This window comes from Bos taurus, chromosome 23 (genome assembly GCF_002263795.3).
Source record: "Bos taurus isolate L1 Dominette 01449 registration number 42190680 breed Hereford chromosome 23, ARS-UCD2.0, whole genome shotgun sequence".
Classification (NCBI taxonomy): Eukaryota; Metazoa; Chordata; class Mammalia; order Artiodactyla; family Bovidae; genus Bos; species Bos taurus.
This window is the reverse complement of record NC_037350.1, coordinates 10329157-10347693: the sequence shown is the minus strand read 5'-3', so window position 1 is coordinate 10347693 and position 18537 is coordinate 10329157. Positions and strand designations below refer to the sequence as shown.

The window sequence follows — 18537 nt, the reverse complement described above, 5'->3', positions numbered from 1 at the left end:
GAGCCCAACTTCTTGCCCTTAAATTCATCACAGGACAAGTACCTGCAGCGATTTCTTGTTTATCCCTGCTGCTGCCATCATGCTGACCTCAGGGAGTGCCAGGCCCCTTTCTATGCTCTGGTTCAAATGTGGCAGTACTCAGCCATCCCCTCAAATAAGACATTCCTGGAGACAAAACAAGAACAGAAGGTCCCAACAATAACGTTACTAAAAGTGAGAAGGAAACAATCACATAAAATACTGATAGACCGATTATGCAAATATTTATTGAGTACCTACTATGTGCCAGTCCCAGGTATTGACAGACCAAGTTCACTCAAACAAGTATTTATTGAGTGCTTCCCATATGCCAGACTCAGTTCCAGGCAGAGAGCAGGGTGGAAGATGAGCCTACTCTTATAGGGCTCATAGGAGCGGGACAAACTGAAGTCATGACTAGACTGCTGGGGGTACTGAGTGATGGAGATGACCCTGCATGGGCCGTCAGGAAAGGCTTCTCTGAGGAGGTGATGTTTGAGCAGAGACTGGAAGTGAGCCAGGGGAATACCTGGGGAGAGAGTGTTCGAGACAGAGGGAACTGGGAGTGCCAAGCCCTTGGCATAGAAGCAGGCGTAAGGAACAGCAAGGAGGCCAGAATGGCTGAGCGGCGTGGGTGTTGAGGTCCAGGGGCTGGCCTCTGTCTTAGGAGTGGTGGTAAAAGGTTTTTGGGTTTTACCCTAAGTGTTTATAAGAGAAACTTCTTCAGAGGGAGAGTAGAAGAGTGCCATGTTCTGATTTATATTTAGAATGAAGCCAGTAGACTGTTCTGAACACTGAGTGAGATAATTTGATGGAAAATGATCAGTACATGTTATCAAAGCCAACAACTTACTTTGTTTTTGGCCTTATTTGGGTTGAACACTTCTTGGCCGCGTATCATGTATTACAGAGCGCTCTTCCTCCGATGCTTCAGTTCCCTCTGCAGTTTTCACTGATGACTGTGCTTTATGAATTACAGGCAAGTCCTTAGTTCAACTTTCCTGCTTCTTTATCAGCTAGCACTCTGAATACTCCTGCTTCCTTCTAATTTTTTTCTCTGGAGAGAGCAGAGTAGGAAAAATCACAACCACCTATTTTCTACATTTATCTCAACCCAATCAGGGAGTCACTTCTCTATGTCACCTCCACTTCCATTTTCCTTTTCTTCCTTTCCCTTACCTTTTTTTTTTGGTAATGATTTTTTCCCCTTACCTTTTAAGCTGTAATTTACTTATGTCTTAAATTTACCTCTGCAGCTTAATAAATTAACTTTTCTTTAAAAAAAAAAACTTTATTGAGAAAATTCACATCATACAATTCATCCATTTAAACAGTATAAGTGGCTTTATGTTTATTCACAGAGTTGTACAGCCATCATCACAATCAATTTTAGAACAGTTTCATCACCCCAGTAAGACACTCCAAACCCAATAGTAGTCCCTTCTTATCTCCTCCCATTTTCCTTCCAGCCCCACCAATCTACGTTCTGTTTCTCTGGATTTGCCTATTCTGAAATTTCATATAAGGGGACTAATATAGTATGTGGTCTTTATGTCTGACTTCTTTCACGTCAGTTCAGTTCAGTCGCTCAGTCGTGTCCGACTCTTTGCGACCATGGACTGCAGCAGGCCAGGCCACAACTCCTGGAGCTTGCTCAAACTCACATCCATTGAGGCAGTGATGCCATCCAACCATCTCATCCTCTGTCGTCCCCTTCTCACTTAACACAATGTTTTTTTCAAGGTTCATCCATGTTGTAGCATGAATCAATGCTTCATTTTATTGATGAATAATATTCCATTGTATGTATATATATCACTTTGTTTATTCATCAGCTGATGAACGTTGGGGTTGTTTCCACTTTTTGACTGTTATAAATAATGATGCTACGGACATCTGTGTGGGGGTCTTTGTGTAGATGAGTGTTTTCAGTTTTTTTGAGAACATGCATAGGAGTGGAATTGCTGAGTCATATGACAACTTTAACTTTTTGAGAAACTTCCAGACTGTTTTCCAAAGTGGCTGTACTATTTTACATTGTGGCCCACCAGCAAGGTATCAGGGATCCTGTTTTTCCACATTCTTGTCAAAAATGAGTTAACTATCTCTTTGATTATAGCCAGCCCAGCGGGTGTGAAGAAGAGTCATATTGTGAGTTTGATTTGCACTTCCCTGAAACTTAATGTCATCCGCATATCTGAGGTTACTGATATTTCTCCCTGCAATCTTGATTCCAGTTTGTGTTTCTTCCAGTCCAGCGTTTCTCATGATGTACTCTGCATAGAAGTTAAATAAACAGGGTGACAATATACAGCCTTGATGTACTCCTTTTCCTATTTGGAACCAGTCTGTTGTTCCATGTCCAGTACTAACTGTTGCTTCCTGACCTGCGTACAAATTTCTCAAGAGGCAGATCAGGTGGTCTGGTATTCCCATGGCAGAAAGTGAAGAGGAACTCAAAAGCCTCTTGATGAAAGTGAAAGTGGAGAGTGAAAAAGTTGGCTTAAAGCTCAACATTCAGAAAACGAAGATCATGGCATCCCGTCCCACCACTTCATGGGAAATAGATGGGGAAACAGTGGAAACAGTGTCAGACTTTATTTTTCTGGGCTCCCAAATCACTACAGATGGTGATTGCAGCCATGAAATTAAAAGACACTTACTCCTTGGAAGGAAAGTTATGACCAACCTAGATAGCATATTCAAAAGCAGAGACATTACTTTGCCAACAAAGGTCCATCTAGTCAAGGCTATGGTTTTTCCTGTGGTCATGTATGGATGTGAGAGTTGGACTGTGAAGAAGGCTAAGCGCTGAAGAATTGCTGCTTTTGAACTGTGGTGTTGGAGAAGACTCTTGAGAGTCCCTTGGACTGCAAGGAGATCCAACCAGTCCATTGTGAAGATCAGCCCTGGGATTTCTTTGGAAGGAATGATGCTGAAGCTGAAACTCCAGTACTTTGGCCATCTCATGTGAAGAGTTGACTCATTGGAAAAGACTCTGATGGTGGGAGGGATTGGGGGCAGGAGGAGAAGGGGACAACAGAGGATGAGATGGCTGGATGGCATCATTGACTCGATGGACGTGAGTCTCAGTGAACTCCGGGAGTTGGTGATGGACAGGGAGGCCTGGCGTGCTGCGATTCATGGGGTCGAAAAGAGTCGGACACGACTGAGTGATCTGATCTGATCTGATAGTTAATGTTGTGCATCTTTTCAGGTGCTTATTGGTTATTTGTATAAATCTCTGGAGAAATGTCTATTCAGGTTCTTCATTTTAAAATTCGGTTGTCTTTTAATTACTGAGTTGCAGGAGCTCTTTATATGGGCCTACCAAGTGGCGCTAATGGTAAAGAACCCACTTGCCAATGCAGGAGACGTCAGAGACGTGGGTTTGATCTCTGGGTCAGGAAGATGCCCTGGAGGAGGTCATGGCAACCCACTCCAGTGTTCTTGCTGAGAATCCCATGGACAGAGGGGCCTGGAGTCCTATGGCCCATAGGGTCACAGAGGCTTCAGTCGTGACTGAAGCAACTTAGCACAGCGCAGCAGCACAGTTCTCTATATATGCTGAATATAAGTCCCTTATCAGATATGTTATTTGCAAATATTTTCTCCCATTCTGAAGGTTGTCTTTCATCTTGACAGTGTTCTTTGAAGTGCAAAAGTTTTAAATTTGATGAATTTCAGCTTACCTATTTTTCTTTTGTTGCTAGTGCTTTTGGGTCATATCTAAGAAATCATCATGAAGATTTATGCCTATGTTTCCTTTCAAGAGCTTTAGACTTTTAGCTCTTAAATTTAGGTCTTTGACTCATTTGGAGCTAATTTTTATATATGGTATGAGTTATAAGTTCATCTTCATTCTTTTGCATATGGGTATTAAGTTGTCATAGCACATCTGTTGAACAGAGTACTCTTTTCCTACTGAATTGCCTTGGCACCCTTGTCCAAAATCAACTGACTATAAATTGGGGGTTTATTTCTGAACTCTCAATTCTATTCCATTGATCTATGTCTATACTTATACCTGCCCTAGCTTTTATTGCAATGTTTTACAAAGCTGGCTTTGACCTACACTTTTAAAGTAGTCTTTCTTGTATTGCAAAATTGTCTTTTAGAGCACTTCAAATAGAGCATAGAATATTTTTTAAATAATTTTAAAAATTCCTCTTCAGTTTGACTCTAAAATGCTAAAAGGCTTTACTCTGCTGCTTCCAGGCTTAACTCAAGTAACTTCAACAAAATTTTGAATCTGGCATGGTATATTTCTTTCATATGCAATCATTTATTCACATTTTGTACTTTGTTTAATCAAGTGGTCTCACTGATTCTCCAGATGCCTTCCTGTTTTTGATGTATTTAAAGAAACTTTGATTCTTGCTCTTGGAACTCCCTGGCAAGGAGCTCACCAAGGTGTATTTTTATCTGCTGAATTGATTGTCCTCAGGCTATCACATAGCTTGACTTCTTATTCTTTTCGCTTAAGCAAGTGTTTGGTGTTTTCAAATAGGCCTTGATTTTCAACCTATTTTGCCATCTAGTTTTGAGGGGTTTTGTTTCAAGGACCTGTTTTTTTTTAATCTGGGGCATGTAATTTTCCTAGCTATAAAGTATGTTTTAAAACAGTCTTTCTATGCTTTTAGGATCTTAAATGTGCCTTTGAAATTTTTCTCCATAGACTCTATCCTGGGTCCTAGAAGCTGCCCCCTCCCTGTCCCTACAGGCCGAGGAGTGGCAATGCCTCTGCTGTTACACCACCCTTATGCCTCCTCCCCCCACTTTTGTAAAGTGTCTTCATCCGACCCTGTATTATCCTAATTTGAGTGTGTTATCTGTTTTCTCTGGGACCCTGACAGTAATGTATAAGAAATTTCTTAAGATTGTTAGAAGGACAGGTGGGAAATGAATATTTACTAAACATTTTCTTTCAGGCACTCTGAGATACTCTTATTTGTTTCATTTAATTTTCCAAATAACTATGAATTAGTGGAATCGGTATTTCAGGAGAAGCATTTGAGGTTCAGCAAGATTAGATAACCTATCCAAGGTTACTCAGCAATTAAGTGGCAAAACTGGAATTTAAATATATGCGCATCTGACTCAGTGCTCTATACATTTTCTTGTCTGCTTTGCTGGAAAGAAATTCAATTTTTCTTTTTTTAATTAAATTTTTTAAAATTTTTTGGCCATGCCACGTGGCATGTGGGATCTTAGTTCCCTGAGTAGGGATTGAACCTGCGCCCCCTGCAGTGGAAGCACAGAGTCTTAATCACTGAACCACTGGACCACTGTCAAAGTCGCTCAAATTTTTAAATTGATATCAATTATAAAAGGGAAAAACAAGTTCTTTCATGGTTTCCAGTTACAGTGGTATTTACTTATGGGCTTCCCTGGTGGCTCAGCAAGCAGTAAAGAATCTGCCTGCAACGTAGGAAATGCAGGAGATGCAGGTTTGATCCCTAGGTCAGGAAGATCCCCTGGAGGAGGGGATATGGCAACCCACTCCAGTATTCTTGTCAGGAAAATCCCACAGACAGAGGAGCCAGTGGGCTACAGTCCACGGGGCTGCAAGAGTCAGACACAACTGAAGCGACTGAGCACGCACCAGAAACCTGCTGAGGTCTTTGCTTCCAACCGTGCTTACACTCACCCCCTCTTCACCATCTAAAGTCCATTCTTCAACCCCAAAGCAGACTCCCTTGGTTCTTTGGGAGAACTAAGAAAGTGCTCTGGGAAGCCAGCTAAGCTAAGCTAAGTCACTTTAGTCGTGTCCGACTCTGTGTGACCCCATAGACGGCAGCCCACCAGGCTCCCCCATCCCTGGGATTCTCCAGGCAAGAACACTAGAGTGGGTTGCCATTTCCTTCTCCAATGCATGAAAGTGAAAAGTCAAAGTGAAGTCGCTCAGTTGTGTCTGACTCTTAGCGACCCCATGGACTGCAGCCTACCAGGCTCCTCCATCCATGGGATTTTCCAGGCAAGAGTACTGGAGTGGGGTGCCATTGCCTTCTCCGTGGGAAGCCAGAGGAAGAGGTTAATCAACCTGGAAAAGAGTGCCCAATTTGCTGATGGTGAAGATGGAAAAAATGTCCAGAGGAAAACTTCCCCAGGTTGTGTGGATGGCACGGACATCACGAATAGACCAAGATATTCTCCCACTCAGACACTTCACGGAGCAGCCCGAGAAGCGAGTCTGTGGCACTGACTGAATTAATACTAATACTGAATTTCTAACTTTGGATTATTTTATCGCCTTTTTAGAAAACTCACCCTCCCTTTCTTGCTCTCTTTTTAAACAGAACTTTCAGCAAGAAGGCAGAGCTATCCTGGCTCACTACGTCTTCGTTTTCTTTGGAGGAGTTCACATGCTGCTGCGCTTTCTCTGGAACAACCATTTGATGTAGAAGGAATGTAAGCGGCAGGCTCTGCTTTCCTTCTACCCTCTGAGAAAACATGAATCCCACCGGGGCAGATGCAAAGAAGACCCTTCTACTCCTCCTCTCCTTGTTACCCATCGCGGTTGCTTTTGTCTGGTTTGTTGAAGAACTGCGGACCCACTGGCCATTTGTCTGTTTATTGGTCAGCCAGCGATGAGACGTCTGTGACGGTCTCATGGTGGAGCCCAAGGAACTTAGAAGCCCAGGAGGCCTCACTGCTTAGGAAACACCAGCACTGTGGATAGCCCCAGTGCTCCTTATAAGGAAGCCTTGGAAGGGAACCTCCCATGAGTGCCACTGAACCTCATTCCCAAACCAGAGGTCACAGAAATGGGTGCTTCCTCACTCTTGTTGCCCGTGTCCAGATCTGCAGCGACCCCTGCTTCTTTTTACCGCTCTGTCTACCTCATATTCCCTCCCTCCGCCCTCTGAGAAGCACGACGAGTGTTAAGCAAGTTTGTTGTTATAAACTGCAAGTTCTGTTTTGAGTTCTTTGTAGGAAAAGTGTTATTTTAGAAAGTTAGTAATTAAAAATGAAATAAATATGGTTATTTTATTGAGCATGAAACACCTGTGCATATTTCTTTTGTGAAAGAGGGATTCCCCTTGTTCCTGCTCATACGAGTTCATAATTTTGTAGTTTGATCATACACAGTGTCGTCTTTGTCCTTCCAAAGGGAAATGTTCCCATCTTTTTAAGTGTTTCAGGCAATGCCTATCATCACCTATGTTTTGGCTTCCCTAAAATATCTTCTTTATTTTTTAACTCTTTTGAGTATGTATTTATTCACTTATATGTTTAAAAAATCAAAACCATATAAGAACATTTACAATGAAAACACTTGCTCTTATTTGCTTTCCTGAATTCTAGTTATAAGTTTGTTACATACCCTTCCAGAGTTTCTTTGTACAAATACCTGCCTGGAAGAAAAGCTATAACAAACCTAGGTCCGTACAGTCAAAGCTTTGGTTTTTTCCAGTAGTCATGTACAGATGTGAGAGTTGGACCATAAAGTAGGCTGAGCACTGAAGAACTGATGCTTTTCGAACTGTGGTGTTGGAAAAGACTCTTTAGAGTCCCTTGGACAGCAAGGAGATCAAATCAGTCAATCCTAGAGGAAATCAACCCTGAATATTCATTGGAAAGTCTGATGCTGAAGCTCTAATACTTTGGCCACCTGATGAGAAGAGATGACTCATTGGAAAAGACCCTAATTTGGGAAAGATTGAGGGCATGAGAAGGGGATGACAGAGGATGAGGTGGTTGGATGGCATCATTGACTCAATGGACATGAGTTTGACCAAACTCCGGGAGATAGTGGACAGGAAAGGCTGGTGTGCTGCAGTCCATGGGGTCTCAAAGAGTTGGACACGACTGAATGACTGAACAACAACAATTGATCCCACACAAAAGGTGGCATGTAATTCTCTGGTGGCTTAGATGGTAAAGAGTCTGCCTGAAATGTGGGAGACCTGGGTTTCATCCCTGAGTCAAGAAGATTCCCTGGAGAAGGAAATGGCAACCCACTCCAGTATTCTTGCCTGGGAAATCCCATGGATGGAGGAGCCTGGCAGACTACAGTCCGTGGGGTTGCAAAGAGTTGGACATGACTGAGCGACTTCACTTAATTAACAGACACTGTTCTCTACCTTGATAGCATGGTGGTCAGGTACTTCTGGTCTTACAAATGTTAACTTATTTACTCTTCATAATAACATTAGGGGATAGGTATTATTATTATTAGCTCTATGGTAAGTCCCCTACATCCAAAATGAGTTCCATTTGGAGAGTGTGTTCCTAGGTCCAATTTGTTCGTAGTCCAACAAAGTTAGCCTAGGTACTCAACTAACATGACTGGCCATCAGTTCAGTTCAGTCACTCAGTTGTGTGGGATTCTTTGTGACCCCATGGACTGCAGTACTCCAGGCTTCCCTGTCCATCACCAATTCCCCAAGCTTGCTCAAACCCATGTCCATCGAGTTGGTGATGCCATCCAACCATCTCATCCTCTGCCGTCCCCTTCTCCTGCTGCTTTCAATCGTTGCCCGAGTCAGGGTCTTTTCCAGTGAGTCAGCTCTTCGTATCAGGTGGCCAAAGTATTGGAGCTTCCGCTTCAGCATCAGTTCTAGTGAATATTCAGGGCTGCTTCGCTTGTGGTTCAGCTCGTAAAGAATTCACCTGCAATGCAGGAGACCTGGGGTTGATCCCTGGGTTGGAAAAATCCTCTGGAGAAGGGAAAGGCTACCCATTCCAGTATTCTGGCCTGGAGAATTCCTTGGACTGTATAGTCCATGGGGTTGCAAAGAGTTGGACACAACTGAACAACTTTCACTTTTCCTTTAGAACTACCAGTTGGATCTCCTTGCAGCCCAAGGGGCCCTCAAGAGTCTTCTCCAACACCACAGTTCAAAAGCATCAATTCTTTGGCACTTAGCTTTCTTTATAGTCCAACTCTCATATCCATACATGACTAACTGGAAAAATTATAGCTTTGACTAGAGGGACCTTCGTCAGCAAAGTAATGTCTCTGCTTTTTAATACACTGTCTAGGTTCGTCATAGCTTTTCTTCCAAGGAGCAAGCATCTTTTAATTTCATGGCTGCAGTCACCATCTCCAGTGATTTTGGAGCCCCCGCAAATAAAGTCTCTAACTGTTTCCACTGTTTCCCCATCTATTTGCCATGAAGTGATGGGACTGGATGCCATGATCTTAGTTTTTTGAATGTTGAGTTTTAAGCCAACTCGTTCACTTTCATCAAGAGGCTCTTAAGTTCTTTTTTGCTTTCGGCCATATGATTGGTTATATAGTACTGTAATAGGTTTATAACATTTTTCACACAAATAATGCATGAAAACAAATACAAAAATAAAACATTTAAAATCTTACAAAACAGTACTTTGAAAAGTATGGGGACTTCCCTGATGGAGGAACAGCTAGATCCCATATGCCGCCAACTAAAAAGATCTCATATACTTCAATTAAAGATCCTGTGTGCTTCAACTAAGACCCAACACAGCCAAATAAATAAATATATTTTTTAAAAAGTCCAGTAGTACAGTACAACAGCTAGCATACAGGACCTGTCATCGAGGGACTAGGCAACAAGAGTTACTGACTGGAGGAAGGAGGGAACATGGTAGATGGTAGAGCTGAAGGATCGTCAGCCATAAGAGATGGACAGCAAGCTGCACTTTCACTCACACCTGACGCTGATGGCACAAGTTCTAGTTCCTTGCTGGAATAAGATGCACATTCGCATCTTTGAAAGTTCATATGTAAGGGACACACTATATTTTTACTATTAAGGAAACGAAGGCAGTATTTTGCAGAGAGAGGCAGTACAGAAGGTAACTAAATTGCTCAAGGGCATGTAGCCAGTAAGTGACATAGTTGGGTTTCCAAGCCAGCGGTTATCCTCAGAGTCCAGGGACTTACCCACTCTGCTGTACTGACTCTAGGAGAGCTGGCCACGGTCCACTGAGAGCCTGTCGGATGACGCACAGGATTCTGTTAAATGGATGCAGCATCATTTATTTCATCAGCCCTCTCTTTATGGATGCCTGAGTTGTTTCTAATCACTCGGTACTGTAAGCCGTGCTGAAATAAATAACCACGTACCTTTTGTATACGGAGAAGGCAATGGCACCCCACTCCGGTACTCTTGCCTGGAAAATCCCATGGACCGAGGAGCCTAGAAGGCTGCAGTCCACGGGGTCGCTGAAGGTCAGACACGACTGAGTGACTTAGCTTTCACTTTTCAGTTTCATGCATTGGAGAAGGAAATGGCAACCCACTCCAGTGTTCTTGCCTGGAGAATCCCAGGGATGGCGGAGCCTGGTGGGCTGCTGTCTGTGGGGTCGCACAGAGTCGGACACGACTGGAGTGACTTAGCAGCAGCACTTTTTGTACATAGGCAGGTCTATTTGTTGAATAGGGGCTTCCTGGCGGCTCAGTGGTAAAGAATCTGCCTGCTGATGCAGGAGATGTGCGTTTGATCCCTGGGTCAGGAAGATCACCTGGAGAAGGAAATGGCAACCCACTCCAGTGTGCTTGCCTGGGAAATCCCATGGACAGAGGAGCCTGGCGGGCTACAGTCCGTGGGGTGGCAAAAGAGTCCGACACGACTAAGTATCTATTGAATACACTTCCAGCTGGGATTGCTAGGTGAAGGCTATACATTTGCAGCTTTGCTGATCCTGCCATCCTGCCTTCCTCGGGGCTGCACCACCTTACATGTCCTCAGTTCTCTGTTCCCCTCAGCCTCTCCAGCAGATTGTTATGAAACTTTTAAATTTTTTTCCAAATTAGCAGGTTAAAAATGATTATCTCAGAATAATGTTAATTTGTACATCTTTTACAATGGGAGAATCTGGGCATCTTTTATGTTCAGAAGCTATTTGGCATTTTGTTTAAATGTGGATGGTCTACACATGTCCTTTGCTCATTCTTCTATTGGGTCTCTGGTCTTGTTCTTACTGGTTTCTAGGTGCTTATGATTTATCAACGCTAAGCCAATAGCGTCTACACCTTGGCTTTTTTTTTTAAAGGATTTTCTTTTTTTTTTTTAATTTATGTATTTGGCTTCAAGGCATGTGGGATCTTAGTTCCCCAAACAAGGATCAAACCTGCACCCCTTGCATTGGAAGTGTGGAATCTTAACCGCTGGACTGCCACGGAAGTCCCACCTTTGGCTTTTGGGCAGGTTATTAAGGCTTCTTGCCTCCTTTTCTTCCACATGCATTGGTTTGCTCTAGTGGTTACAATCTCCCTCGGCTTCCCCTCAAGGGAGAGGGAGCTGAAGCAGGTACACATGGGTGATGGGCAGGTGGGCACCACACCTGGAGCAGCCAGGGGCTGTGAAAAGGTGGCAGCTGGGATCCACTAAGTACCTGGGTCTAGGTCAGAAGAGCATCACAGCCTCTCTAACGGTGGCATTAGGGCCAAAGGGGAGGCCGTGGTGGGGTCGGAGGTGTAAAGGCCACTCACCCTTAAGGGGAGAAGCGCCTGGTCTGGATGGACAGCACGGGAGGGCCCCCGCCCAGCACCCCCCGCCCCGCATCTGCAGAGATGAACATGAAGTTGGTGTGTTGCTGCTGCGAGACCAGGACCAGGGATTCCCTTGGCTCTGCAGGTCTCGCAGAATACAACCTCTGCCCCCACAAGGAGTGCTGCCCATCTGCGAAAGAGGTGGGAGCAAGACCTGTGCCTCCCAGCCAGTGAGCTCTCGGGCACTCTGGGACTCTGCTCCCACAAGGGCCAGCCCCCTGCCTCCCCGAAGCCGACATTGTGGGGAGTGGAAGCCGGATCCCGCTCTTTCATTTCCCAGGAGGATACCAATTACCAGAGCACCCCGTGCACCTCCTCAGCTGGAACCCCAGCACACACCACCTGGCTCTATTTGAGATTCCATCCCATCAGGCTTTCCAGTTTGGGGGTCAAGTTTGGGGTTTGCGAAAGGAGGGCCTAGGAGTGCTGGCTAGGGCCCAGCAGCCGCAGCCCCTGGAGCTTCATGAGGGACAACCGGCGGCTCCCTCACCGCGTGCAGTGCAGGTGAGAGCCTGATGGCTGAACCACGCGGCAGCGCACAGGGCCGCCCGCCCTCCGCCCCTTCCCCACCTCAGGGCTTGATGCAGATTCTGCTGGCTGACCTCGTGCTTAGAACCTGGGCCATTCCTGGGGCACAAGTCCTGTAGGAAAAACCTTTTCACCTAATATTCTTCGAGCACGTGAGGAACAGAAAAGTCCCTTTAAAATTCTTTTTGTTCTTGATTTACAATGTCGTGTTTAATGTCTGCTGTATACAAAGTGACTCAGTTATACATATATATATTCTTTGATATTCTTTTCCATTATAGCTTATCGCAGGATATGGAATACAGTATCAGTGCTGTAGAGCAGGACTTTGTTGTTTATCCATCTATATATAATAGTTTACATCTATTGCTAATCTCAACCTCCTAATCCTTCCCTCCTCAAAATCCCCTCCCTCTCGGCAAGCACAAGTCTGTTCTCCGTGTCTCTGTTTCTGTTTTGTAGGTAGGCTCATTCGTGTCATATTTTACATTCCACACGTACGTGATATCATATGGTATTTGTCTTTCTCACTGCACTTAGTATGATAATCTCTAGGTTCATCCGTGTTGCTGCAAATGGTATTATTTCATACTTTTTAACGGCTGAGGAACATTTAACATTCAGTTTATATATATACATACCTGTTGCTTCCGTGTCTTGGCTGTTGTAAATAATGCTCCTGTGAATGTAGCGGTGCACACATCTTTTTGAATTAGAGTTTTGTCTGGGTATGTGCCCAAGAGTGGGATTGCTGGATCATATGGCAATTCTATTTTTAGTTTTTTGAGGAACCTCCATACTGTTTTCCACAGTGGCTTTGCCAATTTACATTCTCACCAACAGTGTAGGATGGTTCCCTTTTCTCCACGCCCTCTCCAGCACTTATTATTTGTAGACTGAAAAAAGTCCCTTTTACTTATCACTGGACTGGAGGTGCTGACTGCAAGAGAATGAAAAGTGAGGGTAGGAGTCAGCATGTGGAAATGAAATAAAAAACAAATTACATTCCAGGAAGATGACAGGCTTCAAAGTTTCAGGTGCTACTGGGGGTTGTGTGTGACCTTAGGTCCTTCAGAGACCGCAAGGGAAATTCCTGCCCATCTCTCTGGACCTGGGAGGACCCCATCTGTGGTTGATAATGTCTGAAAAATTCAGGGGTTTCCCTCTCAGCATAGTTTTCGTGTTTTCATGGAGGCAGAACAGCCAGAAAGGAGTGGAATTCTTTCCCACCCTCCAGCCAAACACAGGAAAACAGACCCCTCTGACTCAGGTATCGTAGTTTTGAATTTGTGGGCTGTAGGTCTCAAATATCACAGAATAGAGAACCACATTCAAAATGCAATTGGCAGTTGGTCCCTAGAGTTCCTGGAAGTCCTGGCTGCCTGTGTAGGCCTGCCCCAACACCTGCATGACACCGGCACACAGCCTCTGAGCTGTACACCACACAGCTTTTTAAAAAATTAATTATTTTATTTTTTGGCTGTGGTGGGTCTTCATTGCCACACAGGCTTTCTCTGGTTGTGGTGAGCGGGGGCTGCTCTTGGTTGCAGTGCACACACTTCCTGTTGCAATGGCTTCTCTTGTGGCAAAGCATGCGCTCCAGGGCTCGTGGGCTCAGTAGTTGCTGCTCTTGGGCTCAAGAGCATTGGCTTAGTAGTTTGTGGAGCATGGGCTTAGTGGCTCCATGGCATGTGGGGTCTTCCCAGACCAGGGATCAAACCTGTGTCCCTTGCACTGCAAGGCAGATTCTTAACCACTGGACCATCAGGGAAGCCCCAGCAGGTAACTTTTTGTGTCTCCCTTCTGCATTATCAGAGATCTCCCTTGGAGACTCTAAAGTCCTCCTGCTATTCTCCACACAGCCTTTTCCTTGCATTCATGCTAGGTATAGGTGTTATCATTAAAATGACATCTCACTCTGCTCTCTGCCTGTCCCTGGCTACTGAGGCATCCTGCCACGTTTATTAGTGGATCTGCTCTATTGCAGAGCTTCTCAACTGAGTAGTTTTTCTCTCCCTCCCCAGGGACATGTGGCAATGTCTGCAGACATTTTTGGTTATCACAACTCGTGAGTTGGGGAGGGGTGAGGCTGGCATCTAGTGGGTAGGCACTGGGGATGCTGCTATGTATCTTATAAAGCGCCCACAGCAAGGGGCTGTCAGACCCGAAGTGTCTACAGTGCCGAGGCTGATAAACCCGGCTGTGCTGAGGACTGCTGGGAAGGTTCTTCGTCTTAAAAAAAAATCAATTTAGAGATGCTCTTGACCTGTCACAGGCATTTTATTTTTAAAAATAATTTATCTGTCCGTGCTGGGCCTTCTCTCTAGTTGCGGCAGATGGGCTTCTCATTGCAGTGGCTTCTCTTGCTGCAGAGTCCGGGCTCTAGGGAGCACAGGTTCCAGTGGTCGTGGCACGTGCGCTCAGTAGCTGCGGGCCCCCCGCTCCAGAGCACAAGCTCAGTAGCTGTGGCACATGGGCCTAGTTGCCCCGCGGCATGCGGGATCTTCCCAGGAATCGGGGATCAAACCCTGGGTTGGCAGGCAGACTCTTTACCACTGAGCCACCCAGGGAAGCCTGCAGGCATTTCATCTGCCATCTGCATTGCAACGGGGAATTTTGGAATTCCCCCAAATCCATCCTCTTTTCATTTTGTTTATGGTATCTTTTGACACATAAAAATTAATGCAGCCAAATATGTGCTTCACTTTTTATTACAGTCTCTGAGTTTCCTGTCCCGGCTGAGTCTCTGCTACCCTTGTTCAGTGCATATGGTTTTCTATTTCCACTTCTGTTAGGGTTGCTATTTATTGTTCAGTTCATTAGGCCTTAATCCATCTGGAACTGATTTTTGTGACGGGTGGGAGGTGAGGGTCCAAATACAGATTTTTCCAGATAGAGAGCCAGTTGTGGTTTTATCTCACCTCAAATTAGCTAACCTTTCCCACTAAATTAATGTCACACACACACATATGGCTCCCTCTTCTTTTCCAGGGATACTTGTCAATCTTTGGTTAGTACCATCAGATCCTGATTATGTGGTTTTGTCCACAAAGGCCAACTCTCACTTCTATGCCTTTTTTTTCCCCTTAAAAAATTTTTGGGTCAATTCAGACATTTCTTCTTCTTTCTTAGGTCTCCGAATAAAGAACGGATGCCTCTTCTTCCTCCCATGCTGGGTTTTGTTGCTCCGCCTTCTGTTTGTAGCACAGCGCACTTTTCGTCTGTGTCGCTGGTCGGGACTGTCACGAGACAGTCATTGGTTCCTGGGGTCCCTCCTGCCAGCTTCACTCTGTGCCCTGTCCCAAGCAGCAGCATGGTGCCTGGCACGTGGCTGGAGCTGGAATAAATGAAGGAATGCATGATGCATATCTCTTTTTTCCCAAACACGAAAACTAGTTCTCTCTTTTGTGTTGTTTTGGGACCTGGTGGTCAGAGGTTGGCTTAGTCCTTGTCATTGTCAAGGCGTGGCCTCAGACAGTCGTTTCTCTCCTCTGCTTCGGTTTTCTTACCCATCAGGCTGGACCTGATGAGCCCTGAGCACCTTCCACTCTCACGCAGCTGGGGGCAGGAAGTGATGAAGAGCTCTGGAGAGAAGCATCGCAGGCACAGTGCGAGGGCCTCCATACTCTTAGGGGCCCATGAAAATCGCCCAATTTCTTTTAAAAATCGGAAGAAACGAAGTCATACCTTTTAAGTCATATGATCTGGCTTTAAATCAGTCATACACCCTTAAGTCACATGACCTGGCTTTAGGTCAGATCAACCTAGAAAGGGGCGAGGGGAGGGAAGAGGGAAGAGGAAGAGGCTCAGATGGGAAGGGAAGAAGAAAGTCTGGGGAGAACTCTTGAGAGAAAGGGCACAGCGCCCACCAGACGCCCACCAGAATACTACCGCTTTTGCCTGCTCCATGTTCACGACCACAGCCGCGTTTTCCAGATGTCAACACGCATGCAGGCCTATAGCTTAGAAACTGCAAGCCCAGGAGTCAAGCCCAGCATTTCTGGGCCGAGCCCCGCCTCTGGGGAAACAAAGGGCAGTCACACCGCAGACCTCCTCTCAGGCTGTCCAACCACTGCGCCAGCCGACCAAGCTGGAAGTGTCCGCGTCGGGTGCTGACGGTAGACCTCTGGGCCCTCTGTGAGGCGAGGCAGTTTGGGCCGGGGTAGAAGCTCCCGGTACCCAACCCCTCCTCTCTGGGCACGTCCCTGGGATTCCACCAGCCCGGGCTCCAGCTCCTTTCCCAGCCTGGAGGGCCAGCCCGAGAGCTGCGGGTGGGCTCTGCCGGTGCTCTGGCGCCCTCCAGTGGCCATCTGCTCTAAGGCCCGCTCTCAGCCCTTCCCCCTCCCTCCCTCCTCAGCCCTGGGCGAACTGCTGCCTGATTGCTTCCTCCTCTCCCTCCAAGCACAAAGAAGTGACCTGCAGTGGGGGGTATTTCTCTCTCAAAGCCTCCCAGGTCACTTGCCCCTCCCTAGCCCACCCCACTACTTTAAGTCAGTGAGTCAGCTTTAAATCAATCAGCATCCCCTGAAATCACATAAGCTGGCTTTAAATCAGTCAGTCACTATGGAGAAGAGAATGGAGATGCCCCAAAAACTAAAAATAGAGTTGCCATGGGATCCGGCAGTGATACTCCTGGGCATATATCCAGGGAAAACTCTCATTCGAAAAGATACGTGTACCCCAGTGTTCATACCAGCACTAGTTACAATGGCCAGGACATGAAAGTAACCTAAATATCCGTCGACAGATGAATGGATTAAGAAGATATGGTATATAACTAATATGGAATATTACTCGGCCATGAAAAAAGAACAAAATAACGCCATTTGCACCAATGGGTGGACCTAGAGTTTATCATACTAAGTGAAGTAAATCAGAGAAAGACAAACGCCATATGGTATGACTTACATATAGAATCTAAAATATGACACAACAAACTTATTTAAATAAAAAGAAACAAACTCATAGACATAGAGAACAAACTTAAGGTGAGCCAAGGGGAAAGGAGGGAGGGATAAATTAGGAGTTTGGGATTAGGAGATACGAATTATTATACATAATAAATAAACATAAGGTACTACTGTAGGAAAAAACAGGAGGAAGCCCCCTCCCCCCAGTGTGTGTGCACACACTCTCATATTCATATCCTCTCTCTGACACACACATACACACACACTCACACCAGCCCAGGCACTGAATCTGAGGTCACAATGAGAACAGGATGCAGAAAGCAATTACACTGCCAGGTATTTTGATAATACAATTTTTGAAACCGCTAGCTGAAAACAGTTAATGGAGTAACTAAGATAACTTGACCTAAAAGCTTTGATTTAAAATTAACCTGGCATGTGTATACTGTCTAATTATTCTCTCCTATGATCTACCCTCTCATTAAAGTCAAATTTCTTTGCGAGAAATTCTGCATTTTGCCCCATGATTGGGAAGAAGCCACACTCTCACCTGCTGATGGCAGTGGAGGGCTATCAGAGGAGCTGAAGGGGACCGGCGTGTCCTGCCTTCTCAGGTGCAGGGAGATCCATCTCTGCAACAAACCACACCCTCCTTCCCACCTTTCCCTTAGGGAAGGACCGACAGAAATCTAACCAGCATCAGCTGAGGACCCCAAACGACTAGGTGCCTAAGTAGGAGGGAGGTGCCCATGGGGCTGGAAGAGGCACCTCAAACTCAGAGAAAACTCAATAAGCTGGCATCCAATTCACTTCTGCACCGGTGAGAAAGCCCAGGCCAACGAGGGAGGGGCCTGTTGGAGACCAAACACCAAGCCGGTGGCAGAGGTGGGAACAGAAACTGTTTTCACTGCAAAGCTTCTCTCGCTGCGCCCGCCATCACCTCTCCTTCTAACTCACGGTTTGCTGGCACATTCCTACCTAGCAGAGCTCCAGGCGTGGTGTATGGCTCCTGGCATGGAGATGCTGTTGGCTGGACCAGGCTTCTGAGGCCACGCTCCAGGGTGGCCCCTGGCTGTTGGGCGGTTTTCTCTTGTCTGCATCTCTAGCCAGCTGCCTGCTAGGCCCTTGACCAATCTAGGATTCTGCGACGGGGTTGGGCACCTGATGAGGCTCACCTGTGGGAGGAGGGTCGTGGCCAAGGCTTCTGTTGGCAAGCTCTCGGCCAGTGTCTGAACAAACGGCATCCTTTCTGTGTATGGAAACCCTCGGAGGTACCGCGATACTGTTTTTTAAACATAAGCCCCACTTGGCATATTTAGGAGATAAAGAAATTCCCCCATTAAAGTTCTGGAATGACATGCATTTAGAATGAGCAGGAAGACACAGTATGCTCGCAGATGATCTATTACTTGGGGGACTTTAAAATTCTCACCAGAAATCATTCACCCTCTTCACCCTCTTGGGCATCAGCACAGGCAAGGCTTGGCTGCACTCTGCCTTTATCCCTGTGATTTCTCTTGAGTCTTTCCTTCCAGGAGAAATCTCTGGCCTCTGCAGGGACTGTGAGTGGTGACAGGTAACTCTGAGGCTGAAATG

At 45.7% G+C, this 18537-nt stretch overlaps 1 protein-coding gene and 1 long non-coding RNA gene across 3 annotated transcripts in view; one reads left to right on the top strand and one right to left on the bottom strand.

Annotated features, from left to right (window-relative positions):
- PXT1 (peroxisomal testis enriched protein 1) overlaps positions 1-7025 on the top strand; it is a 17922-nt gene extending 10897 nt beyond the window's left edge. Inside the window, exon 3 of the mRNA XM_059880541.1 lies at positions 6318-7025. Coding sequence (XP_059736524.1) covers positions 6318-6422 — 105 coding nt within the window. The 3' untranslated portion in view covers positions 6423-7025. The remainder of the gene's footprint in view (positions 1-6317) is intronic.
- The window catches only part of LOC112443778 (uncharacterized), a 40343-nt gene that overhangs the window by 6142 nt on the left and 15664 nt on the right, over positions 1-18537 (bottom strand). Inside the window, exons 2-4 of one of the 2 annotated variants that reach the window (XR_003032180.2) lie at positions 18374-18537; positions 872-18116; positions 43-165 (exon numbers count right to left, since the gene is read on the bottom strand). This is a non-coding gene — a long non-coding RNA (uncharacterized lncRNA). Of the gene's footprint in view, positions 1-42; positions 166-871 lie in introns of both variants that reach the window. The other variant, XR_239525.5, reaches the window with a different exon arrangement.